This window comes from Eubalaena glacialis, chromosome 1, assembly GCF_028564815.1.
Source record: "Eubalaena glacialis isolate mEubGla1 chromosome 1, mEubGla1.1.hap2.+ XY, whole genome shotgun sequence".
In the NCBI taxonomy this organism is placed as follows: Eukaryota; Metazoa; Chordata; class Mammalia; order Artiodactyla; family Balaenidae; genus Eubalaena; species Eubalaena glacialis.
In genome coordinates, this window is record NC_083716.1 from 65,173,351 (window position 1) to 65,191,061 (window position 17,711).

Below are 17,711 nucleotides of genomic sequence, written 5' to 3' on the forward strand. Positions count from 1 at the left end.
TATAAACCTAAACATACACTTACCATATGACCCAGCTATTCCACTCCTAGATATTTACCCAAGGGAAATGAAAGTATATATCTATACAAAGACAGGTACATGGATGGTCATAGCAACTTTATTTGTATTAACAACAACCAAAAACCTGGAAACAACACAAATGTCCATCAATAGGTGAACGGATAAACTATGGCAAAGCCATACAAAGGAATACTACTCAGCAATACAAAGGAATGGACTACTGATCTGGGCTAGGAAATGAATGAAACTCAAAATAATTATGTTAAGCAAAAAACGGCAGACAAAAAGAAGAGTCCATGCTGTATGAATCCACTTATATAAAATTTTGGAAAATATAATATATAGAGACAGAAAGCAGATCCATGGTCACCTGGAGATGGGTTAGCGGGTGGTGAGAAGGGCTATAAAGAAGGACTCCCCAAGGGGCAAGAGGAAATTTCTTTAGCATGGTGGGGTTGTTCATTATCTCGATCGTGATGATGGTTTGACTAGTGATATATTTGTCACGTTAAATATGTGTGGTTTATTTTAGGTTGAATATACCTCAATATACTGTTAAAATGAAGTTTGGAGAATACTGTTTGGAATTTTTATACTAACCCAGTCTTCCTTAATGCATTTTATTGTTTTGTTTTTCTTATAAATATATTAGAACCAAAAAAGTCCAAAATCAAAGCCTACAAATCTCCCCCAGCTTCACAAATATTGTGGGCTGCACTGATACCATCATTTTCTGTGTGTGCCACGGTGAGGGAAAATGACTCACTGTGAGGGTCATTCTTCCATCCTTGTGTGACAAGGGGTCAGGATGATGTAACTGCTTTTGAAGCACAAAGGGTGCAAAGCAGGGGCATCCCAACCGCAGGACTGAGAAAGGCCTCTCCATGGGTTCCGTTTGTTTTCCGGAGAGGTGAGTGGCTGAGGTTTGGAAAAAAAAAAAGAAGAGCTAAGTGTCCACGGCACTCAGCTACCTGTGGGCACCAACCTGTGATCCCTGGTGCACAGAAGCAGCAGTGGGAGGTAGAGGGGTGTTGGTGAGTGGTGGCGAGAAGAGGGAGGACAAGGTGACCAGAGGTTTCCAGGTTCCAGGGTAATGTGACTTTGGATAAGCAGCCTCAGTGCAGTCCTAACCCCTTCGGTGCCTCTGCCATCTTGCTGTCCCAAAGGCAGCTGCCACACCCTCTGAGCACAGAGAGAATCCTCAGAGAACAGCCAGAGCCAGAGTGCCACGAGGGCACCAGCCAGACACAGAGTTTGACCTGGCCTTGAATGCATTGGTCAAAATGGGGACCAGGCAGAGGCTCCAGCTGTGGCTTCAATGGCCACCCCATGGGGACAGCTACAGTAACAGCCATCCCAGGTTTTGCACGCTTAGTATCATGTGTCCATACGAGGCAACAGAATCAGTAGAAGAGAGGAGCTGCATGCCAGGGAGATTCTACCCAGGTTCACATCATGGCTTTGTCACTTACCAGCCGTGTGCTTTGGGCAAGTTACTTAACCACAATATGCCTGTTTCTCCATCAATAACATGGAGATAACAGGATTTACCACATACAGTTGTAAGGATTAAAGGAGTTAATATCTATGTTTAGACAAGTTCCTGAGACAGAGTGTGCTCACTGATGTGCTTGCTATTGTTGCATTATTCTAGCCTTTAAAAAAAAAAAAATCCCTCTTCTGCCCTTTCCTACACATCAGACAATGCAGGCTTGTACATATGGCCAACCAGGCATCCTACCTCTTGTGGGTGTGATGGGCAGTTCCTTTAACCCTCTTAAATTGAATTCTTCAGGTTTGGGGCTCATGCTGTTTATTTCTATTGCCCTGGCTACCAAGAACCTCACAGCAAATCTAGAACTCAAGTCTTGGGGCAGGAAGGCTTGGGTGGACTGATCCACGCAGGTCCTGCCGTCTCCAGCAGGGGGCGACCAGCACCAACCTTTGCTATGCAGTGAGCACCGTCCAGCCCCACCCCAGGCCCTGGAACAATGGGCTGTTTACAGTCCGAGAGTCACTCCAGTTCTATAGCCCAAAGGTCGAGGGTGGATCTGTGGGCACTGCTCCTTCCCGGACCCCTGACTTTCCTAGTTCCCATCTGCCCCACTTCCCCGAAGAGAAGACTCATGCCATTGTGGCTTGGCCTCAGTTTCCCAGTCTGTAAAATAGGTTGTCATCTCTGCCTCTTTCCCTGAGGTTTCCCGCAAGTGAATTCCTGGCAGGAAGGATGGGCACAGGAGGCTCCAGGCCCAGCCCACAAACCAAAGGATGAGAGAGGCCATTCCAAGCCGGGAACAGGCAGCCTCGGTTGATCCTCCTGGGCCTCAGTGTCCCAAACTGTCCCAAATCTTGGCCTCAGGGTGCCTCCCCTTTGATCTTTGCACCAACAAGGGGTTTCCAAGCCCAACTGGAGGTCTTCCTCACTCTCGACCCAAACAGCACAAACAAAAAACCAGCAAAAAAAAAAAACCATGTCTTTATTGTCTGATTAATAAACTGGCTTGGTGGGGGAAGAGGAATGGGGGGAACAGCTAGCTTTGATTAGTCGGAAACTCCTGTTAACTGTGTACAAAATGAATGTTATAAAAATCAGGTACAAAACAGGATCAACAAAGCAGCAGCCCTGTGGAGGGCTCAAGGTGCCCGGGAGGCTGAGAAACAGGCCCAACGTGGCCTCAGGGGTGAGGCCGAAGGACTGGGGCCTGGGGGCTGCACCCCTCCCCTCTGCTCCTTCACCTTGGGGCACACAGGCTCTCCTCCCTCCCTGATTACAAATCACTACAAAACTGCCCTCAAAGGGGCACAAACACCAAGGCCAAGGCACTACCAGAAATGAAATGGGTCCGGAGCCCCGCGCCAAGCTCCCCCTTCCCCAGCAGCCGGAGCCTGGAGGAGGGGTGCCCTGTTCCCCACGCCCAGCAGGGTGGGCTCGCACAGAATTCCGCGGCTGGGGAGGGGCTCCGCCCACCAGACAGGCGGTGGCCTGGGAGCCCTGAGCAAACACAGCTGGGGCTTTGGTCAGTGCCGAATGTGGAGAGAGGGGCCACAGTCCTATCCGGCCCCCACGACGTGGCCTGGGCAGAGCTGTCCTGTCACGGTCCTTCTGGAGCTGCCGCCCCAGGCCACGGCCCTAATTGGGGTAGCACATGCAGCACCCCGTGCCTGCTGCCTCCACGCTGGGTTTGTTGCCGGGGCCCAGGAGTCCATCGGTGACAGAGTGCTCCATGATGATGTCCTCCACCCGGGTGATGTACAGGAACGTCAGCAGCACCCCCAGGAACTGAGGAGAAAGGGCAGGGCGGGTGAGAGCCCGCTGGCCATCTGGGTGGCCCTCTCCGGCAGTCCCTAGCCCCCACTACCCCAATGGCCCCAGCCCGGGCCCTCCTCTGCCCCTGCCAGGAAATCCCAGAGACCCTCCATTCTGCGATTCCTATCCACCCCCCAGCTATGTCACTCACTTTCTAGGCCATTCACCCCCTCCTTCCAGCCCTCCAACCCTCCCAGGGTGAGCCCAGGTGGCTGGTCCAAGAGCCCTCTTCACCGCAGCCCTTTGTGCCTACTCTGCACTCTGTAATCACCAAGCCACACATCATCTGAAGCCACAGCCTGCCCACCCCATCCCCACCTCTAGCTCCCCTCCCTGGTGGAGGGGGGGACCAGCACACCTGAGGGAGCAGGATGCCTAGCAGGAGGCCCGCCATGATGGTGTAGTTGTCCATGAACCAGATGAGCACGGCGTTGGTGCAGCCCCGCACGTAGATGACATTCTGCACGCTGAGGCGCTGCCGGGGAGGAGCCTGGCTGAGCACTCGCCTGGGAGCCCTGGTCCCAACTCTGCCACTCAACCCAGGTCCAGGCGAGTCCCTCAGCCTCTCTGGGCCTCAGTTTCTCGTATACAATGCGATGAGAAGGTGGCTCTAGATCACTGGGTCTCAGCAGGCGGTACCGTTCCCTAGAGAGCACTGCGGACATTGTGGTGGCACTTCTGGTTATCACTGCGATTGGGGTTGGGGGCTGAGGGACTGTAGAGCTCAGGGCAATCCTACTCCATGGACAACTTCCCAGACTACCTGCCTCTTAGATGTCCCGTGGGCATCTGGATGGGTGAAAACCCATCCATAATTATCTGAGCCCAAAGCCTACCTCCAGGGACATAAAAACCAAAGTGTTTTCTGCATGTTTTTACTATGCACTGAATTCTGTAGAAAGAATATTAGATAAACTAAGGAATTATTATACTTTATTTTGTTTGCAACTTCATCAAGAATTGTTCACCATTTTGAAAAACCATGTCAATGGCAAAAATACGCCCATGGTAATGCAAGTGGTCCACACAACACCCCTCCCAAGTATCAGAAGCCCCTGTCAGTGTAAACACCCAACCACTTCGCTTTTTCTGTCTAGTGCCTGAGCATGTACATGTTGAAATATGGTATATGGTTGTAAATTGTTTTATCTTATTTCTCCTTTTATCTCAAATCATTATGTTACTTGTTTTGGAATTACGTGTGTAGGTAGGTTATATTATCTGTGAATTTCATTTTGGAATAATAAATAGGGCATTACCAAGTGTTTACTATAAAAACTGGCCATCGGGTTTGATGGCTGGAGAACCACTGCTAGTCTGTGGCTCTGCATGTTAAATGTGTGTCAGAATCACCTGATGGCGCCACCCCAAGAATGCCCGTTTCTAACAAGTTCCCAGGGCGGGGGGCTGGGGGGAAGGCGCTGCTGTTGCTGCTGGTCTGGGGACCTCACTTTGAGAACCACTGCTCAGAGGCACCTCAAGTCGCCATTATTTTTAGCTCCCTTCTCAGCACCACCCCAGCTTGTCTCCAAGTCCAGGAGAAATGCCCAGGAAGCTGAGCCAGGAGGGACCTTCCAGAGGCTCTCTTCCTCAAGGGACTCCTGGGTCCCAGGCTGAGGAAGCCAGTGTGTGTCGTCTGCAAATGGGCAGCTCCAAGGGCAGAGGCAGGCTGCTGCTGAGCGCGGCCAGGCACAGCGACATGCTGGGGGCACTGGCAAGGGCACGGTGGCCTCGGTGGCCTCACACTTTAGGTGCTCGGCACACCCTGGCAGCCAGCCTTTCCCAGCCTGGGGGGATTCTTGGCTCCCCGAGTCCTCCTGTTCTGGGTAGGGCAGAAAACCTGGGCAGTCCCTGGCTCCTTTTCACAGCCAGGAATGTTGGGACATCTCAGCAGCCAGGAGCCTCACCCCTGGTAGCCCCTCTGATCACCCTGGAGATGGGACAGGAAGGGCAACCTTTCTGGAGGAAAGAGATTTCAGAGACATTACCTCCTTGTCAATAGTTCTGTAGCCACACATGGTGTTGACAACTGCTGTCTGAAACAGAAATGTGTATTAGCTAACACTTACATAGTGTTTACTGTAGAAGACATGTATTCCCCCTGACCCCCATTTTATAGTGCACAGAGAGTTGCACTGTCCAGTATGGATGGAGCTGAGATTCCCATCCCGGCAGCCTGGCTCAAGTCTGCATCTTAACCTCCCGCCTCCAAGAAATGCACAGGGAGGACAGGCGGGAAGGCCAGTTCCGCGGCGCTTCGGTGGGAGGCCCACTGCCCCACCCGCGGCAGCCTAGGAACCCAGAGGAAAGGGCCCTGCCCCAGGCTCCCCCACTGCAGCTGCCCCGGAGCCCAAGCTTTGCTGATATGGTTATGCGTTGTCTGAGGTCAGGGCTGGGCCGCTCCCACTACGCTGGCTCTTATGAAAGAAAATCCCAGACCACAGCCAGGGCCCCGGCCAGCTGGGGTTTACCTGAGGGCAAAGCCAGGCCTCTGACCACACTTCCCTGCTCCTGCAGACAGCCACCCACCAGTGGAAGGGCCGCCCAACCTCCTTCCTGGGAAGAGAGCTGCTCTCAGGAACTCCCAGCGGCTGACTAATCTAGGCGCAGGGGAAGCTGTGGTCGGCCCCAGACCCAACAAATCTCTTCCCAGCAGACCTATATCACAGCACTGGCAGGGGCACTTCCCATCACTGCCTGAGCCCTTGTGTAGTTTCCTCTATTTTCTAGAAGGTGAGAGAAAGCTCGATGTCCCGGTCCCATCCCTTTACATCTAAGTGAAAGCTGCTGTGGGACCAGGGTGCCACAGGTTCCAGCAGTAATGCAGGACAGCAGTGTGGCCAGTGTGGTCTCTGGCATCACGTTACCTGGTCCAGGTCCTGCTCTGCCACTTAGGAGCTCTGTGACCAACCTTAGGTGGGTTGCTGAGGGACTGGCACATGCAGGCACTCAATAAGGATTTGTTGAATGAATGAATGAATGAATAGCTTCCCTGGTCTCTTTCATAAAGCAATGGTGATCTGAGAATGTACCCCACGGGGCTGTTTTGAATATAAAGTGAGATATACACATAAAGGGCTTATCCCAGGGCTGGGCACATGGCAGAACACAGACACGCTGGCTGGAGTGACTTTGGACACGATCCCAGCCCCTGGAAGGCAAGGAGGGCTGCCTACTCTCTTTCCAAAAGAGTGGGTTGAACCTCAGACGTCATCTAGATCAGTCTAAATGTCAGGGCCTGATGTGTGGGCAAAATAACCTTCCTCAGTCTAGACTGTCCCCCAGGCGCCCTCAGACCCCAAAACACCGAGCATCCACTTCATGTCGGTTGGCATTTGTGGCCCCTCCAGGCCAAGAACATGACCCCCAGGGAGAAGGTCAAGCCTGGGGAGCAAGTGCACGAGGGCATGATGGGAGCAGGTGCTTCCTACCTCATTTGTTCATTCATTCAGTCATTACTGAACAAATACTGAGCGCTCATTATGTACCATTCTCTGTTCTAGGTGTTGGGAATATAGAAGAACAAAAAAAGGTCCTTGCCTTCATGGAACTTTTATTCTAGGGAGGGAGATAGACAATGAACATAATACATAAGTAAACTATATGGTATGTAAGAAGGTGACAAGAATAAACTTACTCTTCAGTGTGCTTCCAGCCCTGGAGGTAGAACCACAGCTCCTGCCCCTGAGGCAACACACATGCAGCAGCAGAGGCCTCCCTAACCCTAGAGCCCAGAACTCTTCTCTAGGCCCTGGGGTGACGCACCTAGATATCTATGCAAACATTAATTCCGGGTGGTTTTTTAATGAGATTAACATTTAAATCAGTAGCCTGAGTAAAGCAGATTGCCCTCCCTAACGTGGGTGGGCCTCATCCAATCAGTCGATGGCCTGAATAGAACAAAAGGGCTGCCCTTCCCCCGAGTAAGGGAGAATTCTTCCTGCCTGACTTCAAACCTGAACCGAAACATTGGGTCTTCCTGGGCCTTGAGCCTGCCAGCCTTAAAACAGGAACTACACCATCAGCTCTCCTGGTTCTCAGGCCTGTGCACTCAGACTGGAACTAAACCATTGGCTCTCGCTTGCCGACTCACCCTGCAGATCTTGGGACTTGCCTGCCTCCATAATTCTGTGAGTCAGTTTCCTATAATAAATCTCTTTACACACACACACATCCTACTTGTTCTGTTTCTCTGCTGAACAAGCCAGCAAGTCCCTTCCGGGTGGGATACTCGTCATGTAATGCCTGGTGCATGTGGAGGTATGAAGACCTGTTCACCTTGCCCCAGTATGGGACAACTCTGAAGGATCATCCCAGGACATTCCCGGAGAGGCAGCTGAGGCCCCCATTGAGCCTGCATCATTGCTCAGCCTCTCCCTCTGCCCAGCCCAGCTTCCGTCACCTCCCTTACAGGTGTCAATCCTGAGCGCACCTCCTACTAAGCCTCCTGCTCACTAACCAGCATGTCAGAGCCCACTTCCTGGACAGCCGTAGCTGTGACACCTGGACCACTGCACTAGCCCCTAACCAGACTCCCCACGTCACCTCTGCTCCCACAGCAGACAGGGTGGTCCTGGTGAAGCCTAAGTAAGATCTGCTACTCAGCTACTAAAGGCCTGTCACTTGACTGCTTGTCACTCAAGGGAACCTAAGTCCTGACCATGGCCATCAGGGCACCCATGACCTCCCTGACTTTGTCTGCCACTCTCCTCCCCCACATTCACTCTGCTCCAGCCACACTGGTCTCTGCACTGTTTCTCAAACTCACCAGGGCAACTCCCACCTCAGGGCCTTTGCACTTGCTGTTCTGCCAGGAATTCCCATCCCCAGATACACATGGCTCACTCCCTCACTTCCTTCAGGGTTTTACTGAGAACCTACCTTCTCAGTATCTAAAATTGCAATCCTCCATGCCCCTGCTTTATTTTTCTCCTTAGCATTTATCATCTTCTAGCATACTATCTCTTTTACTTATTTATTTTGCTTGTCAGTTTTACCCACTAGAAAGAATGTCAGCTCCATGCAGGCAAAAGTTCTCTGTGTGTTTTCTGTATCCTCAGAATGTAGAACCACATCTGGCAGGTCTTCAATAAATACTTGTTGAATGAATGAATGAATACAAGTTGGGCTTCCACATCTCAACCTGGACCTTCTGGTGCCACTGCCTTGGGTGATGAAGTTCAGGGTCACCCCCCGTAGGCCTCCCTAAAAAACCCGGGCTCTTCCCCAGCACTCTGCTTGCACAGCAAGCTACCCTAAAATGGCAGCTACAATTTCCAAACAAGCCTCCCCTCCTGGCCCAGCCTTTTTAGGACTAATGCACTTGGCACTGGCTCCCTGACTCACTGGGTGAGGCCCCCACCCCTACCAGCAGCTGCTCGGTTTACAGAATCTGGAAGTGGGCACAGAATGGTGGAGCATCAGAAGAGAAATTTTCCATGACTCTTCAGGGTGTAATTGCAAAGCTCTCTGCCTCATTCCAACCCAGAAACCATGCAGTTTTTGGACACATTAGTCAAACAGAGGATTGACCAAGCCTCTCATTTATTAGCAGTGACAGCACAGGGCAGCCTCCCAAGTGGCCAAGGAGGCAATAGAGCTGCGAGGATCCCACTGGGGAGAGGCGGAGGCTGATGGTTACATCACCAGACCCCTTCCAAATGCCCTGTTGCTGATGGTCACCAGGACGTCAAGCCCAAAGTCCACCAGCAATGCCCAAAGTTCAGGCCCTGCTCTGGTCCTCTGGCTACGGCTGTCAAGCCGGCCACCCTGCTAAGCCCCCCGGCCTGGACCCTCTCTTACTCCTCGCCTGGCTTGCACAGGAGTCCAGGGAGCAGCTCCGACGATGGCTGCCTGAATTTCATCCCAGCCCCATCAACCTTGGGCAAAGCACCTAACCTTTTGGTTCCTCAATTTTCTCATCTGTACAGTGGGTGAAATAACGGTACCTACCTCACAGGGTTGTTGAAAAGACTAAATGAGTTAATACAACTAAAGAACCTAGAAAAGGCCAGCACATGGTAAGTGCTCAGTAGATGTTAACGACCGCTACTAATAAGACAAGACTTCCCCGCCCCCGCTCCCAGATTCACCCCCTTTAGTAGCCCTTGAGGCTCAGGAAGCCTCGACAATGACCACCACCTCCTGCCTGCCGCACCCAACCATCCCCACCACCCCTGTCCTGAAAGGTGAGAGAAGCGTTTGACCGGCCGGGAACCCCCAGGAGCAGTGGGTACCGTGTTTCTGAAGCAGCAGGTGTAGGGCACCCCGCAGGCCAGGGGTCCGGGGGCATTGCAGTCGTGGTACTGGTTTTTGCTCCAATCTCGGTAGTCTTCTCCGCCACAGCACTTAAACTGAGGGAGGAAGCAAGCGGGGAAGAGAGCTGCCATCACCGCCGGGGCCCCGGGCAGACGGCAGGGAGGGGCCCTGCCAGGGGATGGACGATGTGATTTATGATGGGGGTCACCCTGGTAGGGGGAGCTACAGGGAGCAAATGAGGCATCCGTTGTCGGGTCAGAGCTCGCCAAAAGCGGCATGGCTGCCCAGTAGGTAGTGAGCGCCCCGTCACTGGAGAGGCATGCAAAGCCAAGGCTGGGTAGCCTTTTGGTGGGATAGCGGGGTGGTGACTCAACACTGGAGGGATCGTCCTTCCTTGACAACTGGACTCCATCTTCACATCCCCAGGGCAGGCGCTCAACCCGAGGAGCTGGCCTTTAAGGTCCCAGAGACTAGGATTCTAGGGAAGCCCCACAACCCAGGGGTCCCTGAACCACACTGACCTTCTCCTCACCTGCCCCAGCTCTGCCTGTCCTGCCCTTAGCAAAGGGGCACACACCTCACACCCTGGCCTGGGCTCAGGACTGAAGCGATGGCACAGCTGGCATCATTTTCCCCTTAGCTTAGCCCCTCCCTGCATCTCCCCCTATACAGATGCCAACGCCTGGGGGAAGCAGTTACTCCACTGAGATGCTGGTGTGTGCCGGGCATTGTTCTGTGTGCCAGAGAGACAAGGGGGAGCAAAAGCACCACAGCCCTGCCCATATGGGACACATCTGCAGAGGGAGACAGAGAGGAATCACCGTTGTGAAAAGGGCAGTGAGGTAGTGCTGGGTACCAGGGATACGGCAAACAGGGGAAGGAGCAGGGAGCTCGGGAAAGGCCTGAGGAGATGTCATTTAATCTGAAACATGAACAACAGGAAAAAGCCAGTCAAGACATGCAAAGACCCCATGCAGAGACGAGGTAGTTATATTTCAGCAGCAGGCATGTCTGGAGCAGAGCCAGCAAGAATGGAGGACGTGAGGCCAGACCAGGAAAGCCTTGTCAGCCAGAACAAGCAGGGAGCTGGGATGGTATTCTGAGTGATGGAAGGTCACTGCAGGGTTTAACCAGGGGAGTGATATGGTCCAAGGTCTTAGTAAAAACACAAAGCAGATACCCTTTCAGAGTCCTCATAGAGATTTTTAGGTTATCAGTTTGAGGGATCTGGAAGTGCCTCTTTGGGGTACAGTGCAAAGGGCATTTGCTTTGCCATCAGACAGGCCAGAGTTCAAATCCTCACACTACCACTCCATGCTGTGTGACTTTGGGCAAGTCAGTGAGCCTCTCTGGGCCTCAGACCCTCAACTGTAAAGTAGGAAAAGCAATGCCAGCTTTTTGCACAGCTGAGCTGAGAATTACAAAGGGAAGCCATGCATGAGGCATTCAGCACCCAGCAGGGTGCCCAATGAGCATGAGTCATCCCGCCATTCCACCCTGGAAGAAATGAAAATTGCAAGCCAGCTGAAGATTGGTTCCAATAAAAGCATTTTGCTCCACTTGTTGGCCAGAGCTGGCAGGCACATCCCTGGCAAAGAAGGGCCTCCCAGAGGCTGCACCTGTTGTGACTACATCGAAGGCCTGAGCCAAGGGTGTGGCCACTACGGGTGGCCCTGGGTGTGGTGAGATGTTGGTCCCCACTGAGGGCTAGCACAGGGATCAGGCCAGCTGACGCCCCCAAGGTCATGTCCAAAGAAGCGCTGCCAGGGCTGAGTGGGCCCTCGGCCCTCAAACTCTGCTTGTCCTCACCTAGTAGGACATGAGGATGATGATCACTGCAGCTGACACTGACTTAAGTCTCATCATTTGCCTGGCACTGCTCTAACCACCTCTGAAATAGGTCAAGGCAATCTCACAATGACGCCAAGAGGAAGGGACCATTAGTATCCCCTTGAGGCAGATGAGGAAGCTGAGGCTCAGGACTAAGTGAGATTGATGTGTAGAAGCCCCCGAGGGCAGCAGCTTTCCCTGCAACTGCTATTATTATTACACCCACAGATTTGGGTGGACCTTGGGAAGAGGGATGACATCCCCAAATGACAATCATCACATTCAAAGAAGTGTCATCGAGGAAAAGGAGAAGTCTTGTTCTGTTCCCCCATGCAGGGGGAAATGGAATCGGGGAAGAGCTCTCTCCCCGTCGGGGCTGTCCTTGACTTGGCAAGGCAGTGAGCTCCCCGTCACTAAAGGGTCGGCAGAGGGAACTTTGAACTGGGTGGCTTGGAAGTCACTCCCACCTCAAAGAAGGAGGATCTTTACCCACTGGAGAGGGGCACCCTGAGACACTGCCAGGTGGCTTGTAGCTACCCCTGACCTTGTTCTTTTTTTCTCCAGGAGGGGAGGGTCCGTGTACCTGGAGAGGAACAGGTAGGGCAAGTATATTGTGGGCGAAGCACACGGGTAGAGAGCTGGTTGAGAAGGTCAGGCCCTGGCATCCCTACCCTTGGCGGCTGTCCATGGCCCACCCTTGCCTCCCAACTTGGCCAGCCACCTGCTTTGGGAATGGATAAGCCATGTGACCCTCACCCCCACCCTCTTGAGCAGGGTCCCCAGTAGGGGACAAAGGGCATGGGAGGCAGAGGTCTGACCCAAAGCGCCTGGCTCACCTCCTTCTGAACAAAGTCCATGATGTTTTTGAAGTCCAGATCGTCATAGTAGTTCTCGATTCCTCTTCGAATGTTGTCATTCAGAAAGTCGATGGTCTATTTAGACAGAGAAATTACAAAGGAAGAAGAGCACGCATCCCCAGAGTCCCACCCGAGATTTCCCAAAAGTCGGGATTGAACCAGAGTGCCCACATGCCCAGCTGGCCCCTGCCCCTACCTGCACAAAGCACCCCTTCCATGCCCCCGGTGCCCATCGGATGCAGGAATGGTGCACCCCATTACTTACAGATCAAACAACCCACCCAGGCCAGGGCTGGGACTCAGCTGCCCAGGTTCCTGGCCTGGTGCTCCTTCTACTACCAAAGACAGGCCTGTGCTGGAACCTTCCCTTTGCCCTCCAGGCCTCCTCTCCACTCTTCTCTCCTATCCAAGCTCTTGTTTTACAGATAAGGAGGCCCAGAGAGGGAGCTTGATTCTCCCCAGATCACCGAGCAGGTCTCAACTCTGGTTAGGGGCCCGGCCAGGACTGGAAACCAGGTCTCCTGACTCTCCTCCAGGCCTCTCTCTGTCACTGCAGGGAGATGACAGGGCCCACCTCCCTCTCGGGCTGGGACAATCCCCACCGGGAAGGGCGCTGGCAGGCCGCCCTCTCCCAGTCACACTGGGCCTTCTGGATCAACAGCCCGGCTGTTGTACTGGGATCCAGGAGCACAAAAGGCCCCACAGCAGGAAGGGATGGGGCGGGAGCGTGGGCAGCCCAGCTCCACACTCGCAGCGACAATCAGGGCTTTCAGAGCAGGGAGGCCCGTGTATCATCAGAGATTGTGCTGGCACAAAGGGTGCATTCTCAGCTCTGGAGCCGGACGAGTCCCAGGGGAGGCGCCCTCAGGGTACACGGGGACAACAGGGCCCTGGGTTCCAGGCCCCAGCCTGGGACTGCAGGCCCCATCACAGCTACTCCTCCTCTCTGGGCCTCAGTTTCCCACTTGTGAACCAACCCTGCAGGCCTATGTTTAAGACACCTTCGAGCTCTGAAGCTCGAAGACTAGGCTGCGAGGGGCTGTCAAGCCTCATGGTCAAGAACACTCCCTGCAGCCACGCAGGCCTCAGGCACTTCATTCAACTTCCGGGCCTCCATTTCTTCCTCTACAGAATGGGGGCTGGGGGTGGGGGAGAATCCTCTGCCTGGGAGGGGTTGGAGATTCAAATAAACTAAATCTACAAAAGTGCTCAGCAGGATGCCAGGCACATAGTAAGTCCTGCTGTTATTATGATAGGTCCTTCTTTTTCCAGGAGACACATACCCTATGGTATCACTTCATACCCATTATGTCATCAGTGGAAAATGGCTGATCCCAGAAGAAATTAAGGCCCTAAGTCTTGTCCAAGAGCTGGGCCCTAGCCTGGGACCCCTCACAAACACCCTGCAGCCCAAAGAGGTGATGTGATGTGTCCAAGGTCACCCTGCTGATCACTGGCAGAGAGATGCTGGAACCAAAGCATCAAACTCCCGGCCTGATACACTTTAAGAAGCCAAGATAAGTATCTGTAAAATTGATTCACTTTGCTTTACACCAGAAACTAACACAACATTGTAAATCAACTATATACTCCAATAAAAATTAAAAACAAAAACAAAAACTCTGTGTGGGGATAGGTTATCCAAGGTAACTCCTCTGTAAAATGAGAAACAATATTAACAATCTTAGACTCATAAAAGGTCATGTGTTACCAGTTATTAAAGTTAATATGGAAAACAGAAAAAAAAAATAGAAGCCAAGATAAGAACCCAAGGTTCAGATTGCGACCATCTCCTCAAACCATCTCCAGTATCAAAAAGAGAGGAATGAAGGATGTGACAGCCACCTTCTTCCTGAAATTCACACACTGCTCAAAGCCAGGGTGACAAAGGAGACTGGCTCAGGGAAACCTATCTCTGTGGCCAGAAGGAAAACCCTCTGCTGATGATAATCAGCCGCTCAGGAGAAGACCTGGGAGCTGCAGGCCTCGGGAGGCACAGGGCCAGCCCCCTTCCCATGTGAGAGGCTCTGCAGTCACCAGCCCTCAGCCCTGCCCAGGTCTGGCACTGGATCCCAGGGCAGGGGCTCAGTGGAAGAGCTGCTTGCTGGCCACTCGACCTGGGCAGAGCAGGAAGCTGCCTGGCCTCAGGCCACCCTTCCCAGAGGCCCCCAGGTGCTGCAGCCTTTCCGACCTTGGGTACCTGCTCCTCTGGGTGACGAAGGGACAGGCCAGCCAGCTGGAGCATGGTTGGGGGTGTCGAAGAAAACAGGACACCAGGCAGGATCAGTCTGTCACCCAGGGTAGGGCAAGGGAATGAGCTCGCAGCATTAAATGGCATGGTGTAAGGGGCCCTTGGCTGAACTGAGGTGCAGGGGCTGATGTCCAAGGTCAGGGACATGTCTAGGGCCACACTCATGGGAGGCGGGGTGGCTTCCTTCCACTCTCAAGGCACTGCAGACCGTCCCGGTCCACCTACCCCAGCCCACTGGCCACCTCCCAGCCCCTCCACCAGCTCACCCCTCAGCCCTCCCACTGCGTCACATGCTGTTAGGAAACAGGGTGGGATGAGGGCAGGAGGCCCAGGGCAGGCAGGAAGACAGGCGGCAGAGGGGACGCTCAGTGGCCCAAAGGGGAAAGGCTCTCCCTCCCTCTTTGGTGAGCAGCCCTGACCTCTCTCCCCAAACCACCTCAGTCTCTGAGCATTTTCCAAAGGCACGGACTCCAAAAGAGCCCTCATTGTGCAAATCAGGCCTTCCATCTGGTTAGCTGAACCGGGACCCTGTGGGGAAGGGAGGCCCCGCTGGAGGCCTCTCGGGATGGACAGGAGGAACAGATGGCCCCAGGCTCCACGGGCGGCAGCTGCCCCCAGTTCCCACCAGAGAGCTCTTTGGGTTGTGCTGGTTCTCGCACGTGTGCACTGCCTTCGGCACCGCGCATGTGCGTGTGCGTGTGCGTGCCCGCGCCAGGGAGGCGTGTAGAATGCTTGGGCGGTTCCTGTGGGGGTGGAGGTCGTACAGGTCATTAATTCACTCTAATTAACTGTAAAGCACGGTGCTATATCCCACGACGTTCTGAGGGACTGGGGGAGCCACTCAGAGGACGTGCCCTGTGGGAGCGTGGAAGGGAAAAGAGAATTCTGGCTTCCTCTGCTGCATCCAGAGGCCAAACGCACCCAGTGCCAGCCCCACCCTGCTCTAAACCAGGTCACACAGCAGGGGCAGCGCCAATGAGGACTAGAAAACCACCTTTCACAAATGGCTGGCATGGCCTCAGAGGCACGTGGCCCGGGCTAAATTAAGCAAAGAGTAAGCAAACATCAAAGGCCATGGGATTTTCAGAGCACATTGTTCAACCTACCAGACTCAAGCTACAAAGAACTGCCCTTTCTAGTTCTTTCTTTTAATCTAGTTTTAAAGATATCTGAAGCCTCTGCATCACTGCTCTCAGTGGAGGCACTTGGAGAGTTTTTAAATGAATGAGGAGAATAGCTAAGGGATGTCAGATTTCTTCTGGAGGTCATGAAAATGTTCTAAAATCGACAGTGGTGATGGTTGCACATATCTGAATGTACACTTTAAATGAGTGAATTGTATGGCATGTGAATAAAATATCAATAAAGCCTTTTTTTTTAGCCTAAATAAATGAGGAACTGGAGGGGTGGGGGGCGTGGGGCAGCAGCTCCCCCAGGACGGGAGGCCGAGGAGCAGAAAGGCAAGAGTGGAAGGGCTGGCAGCCGGAGCCTCCCACCAGGCCTCTGGGGACGGGGCTGTCCTAGTTTCCTACAGGCTGCCAGCCGGCTTCCATCGCTTCATGTCAGCTTCTGAGGCCCATGCTGGGGAGGCCCAATAGCTGGCAGCTCAGCTCTCATAACGCAGAGGCGGGTGCTCAGCCTAGGACTTCCCTCCTCCCTTAGTGCCTGGGCTGAGCCAGAATCTCTGGGCTCCCCTCAGTACCCCCAGAAGGTGGGGATTCATCCTCGTTGCCTCCAGACCCCAGCCTCTGCTCCAGCCCTGAGATGGGCCCCATCAGACAACCAACGGTTGAGAGGAACCCAGGGAGTGAGAAAGAAAGAGGTGCAAACTCTGCAAGGTTCTCTGGAATACCCGGCTGGAGGTCACAGGATTAATCCCCATGGTGGGGGAGGGTTATGCTTTGGTCTCCCAGGTGTTTGGGGCTCCAGCTGTCACTCCCACAGTGGGAGGCACCAGCTGTGGGAATATGTCCACATCAGTGCAGAACTTTCTCTACTTTCTTCTGGGTGGGAAGGATATATATATGCTCAGGTGCTCAGCCAAGCAGGCCATGCTATCTCCTTTCTCCCTGCCCTGACCTCATGGTCACACCCAGAGCCCACTAGTGGCAGTGCCATGATAAACAGGCTGGGTGCTGCCCATCATTCCATGGCCTGGTGTTGGGTGTGACCACAGCACCCTCTGGTCAAGCCCAGGAAAGTGGTCGCTCCCCTGACTGTTCTGGTGGTAGAGCGAAGGAGGTCGGGGATGGGTAAAGACGTACCAGCTACAGCCCAGTGCCCTCTGGGTGTCCCTACTCAGCCCTGCCTGGCCGGGAACACACGGGCAGGAGCTGCCCACCTCCAAAACCCCCGACACCCTCCAGAGAGGCTCGGGACAAGCTGGGGTGATGGCAGGTCAAGAGCGGTGAGACCCAGACAGCTGTGGCAGTCATTCAGGTTCTCCGCCCCCCACTGGGTTCAAGGTGCTGCACTTCTCCTGCTTCTAATGCCCGGGCCCTTGGGGCCACCAGCTCTGCACCCAGCTCTCCAACGCACAGTCACTCGACCCTGCACAAGCAGAAAAGCTGCTTCAGTCCAACTACTGGGTCATGCCTGGCAGCAGAAACCTCACCCAGGGGCAGCGGTTGGTGGAGAGTTTCTTCCTTACACTCGGGAGTCTGTTTATCTTTCCCTGCCTGGCAGTGGCCATGGTCTGTGCACCTTTCTGAGAACCCTGTGTGAAGTTATTAGCCTGATGACTTGTCCTCATGTGTCACCACAAGTGGATTCTTAGAGTTAAGAGGTAGCCTGCAGGGCTGGAGACTGAACTTGTTACATTGTGATTCAGAGAAATCTGTCTTCTCCTCTTGGTGAAGAAAAACTGGAGCTGGGAACTCACCTCCTCCTGGAACCTGACCTTGACTGTGCCTCACATCTTCCTCCATCGCACGCTGCCCCTTTCTGCCACCATCAACAGCCAGGCTGCTCCTTCCCTATCCTCACCATTGGCCCATTTCTCGTTTTACAAAATCGCATGGCATTACAGTTGGCAGGGACATTATTTTTCTTTATATGGTATTTTCCCCCTTGACTATAAAAAAAGAAAAAGAAAATTTGGGAGCTAGGGAAAAAAAGAGTCCCATCCCTCAGAGGAGATATGAATTAATATGTTAATATTTCTATTTCCTTCCAGATTTTTCCAGGC

General features: G+C 53.4%; 1 protein-coding gene across 2 annotated transcripts in view; it reads right to left on the reverse strand.

Annotated features, from left to right (window-relative positions):
• Positions 1-2,495: 2,495 nt before the first annotated feature.
• The window catches only part of TSPAN15 (tetraspanin 15), a 62,705-nt gene continuing 47,489 nt past the window's right edge, over positions 2,496-17,711 (reverse strand). For both annotated transcript variants that reach the window (XM_061181425.1, XM_061181422.1), the window contains exons 4-8: positions 12,253-12,348; positions 9,565-9,681; positions 5,317-5,364; positions 3,687-3,803; positions 2,496-3,301 (exon numbers count right to left, since the gene is read on the reverse strand). In XM_061181425.1, the coding sequence (XP_061037408.1) occupies positions 3,152-3,301; positions 3,687-3,803; positions 5,317-5,364; positions 9,565-9,681; positions 12,253-12,348 (528 nt within the window). In that variant the 3' untranslated portion in view covers positions 2,496-3,151. The remainder of the gene's footprint in view (positions 3,302-3,686; positions 3,804-5,316; positions 5,365-9,564; positions 9,682-12,252; positions 12,349-17,711) is intronic.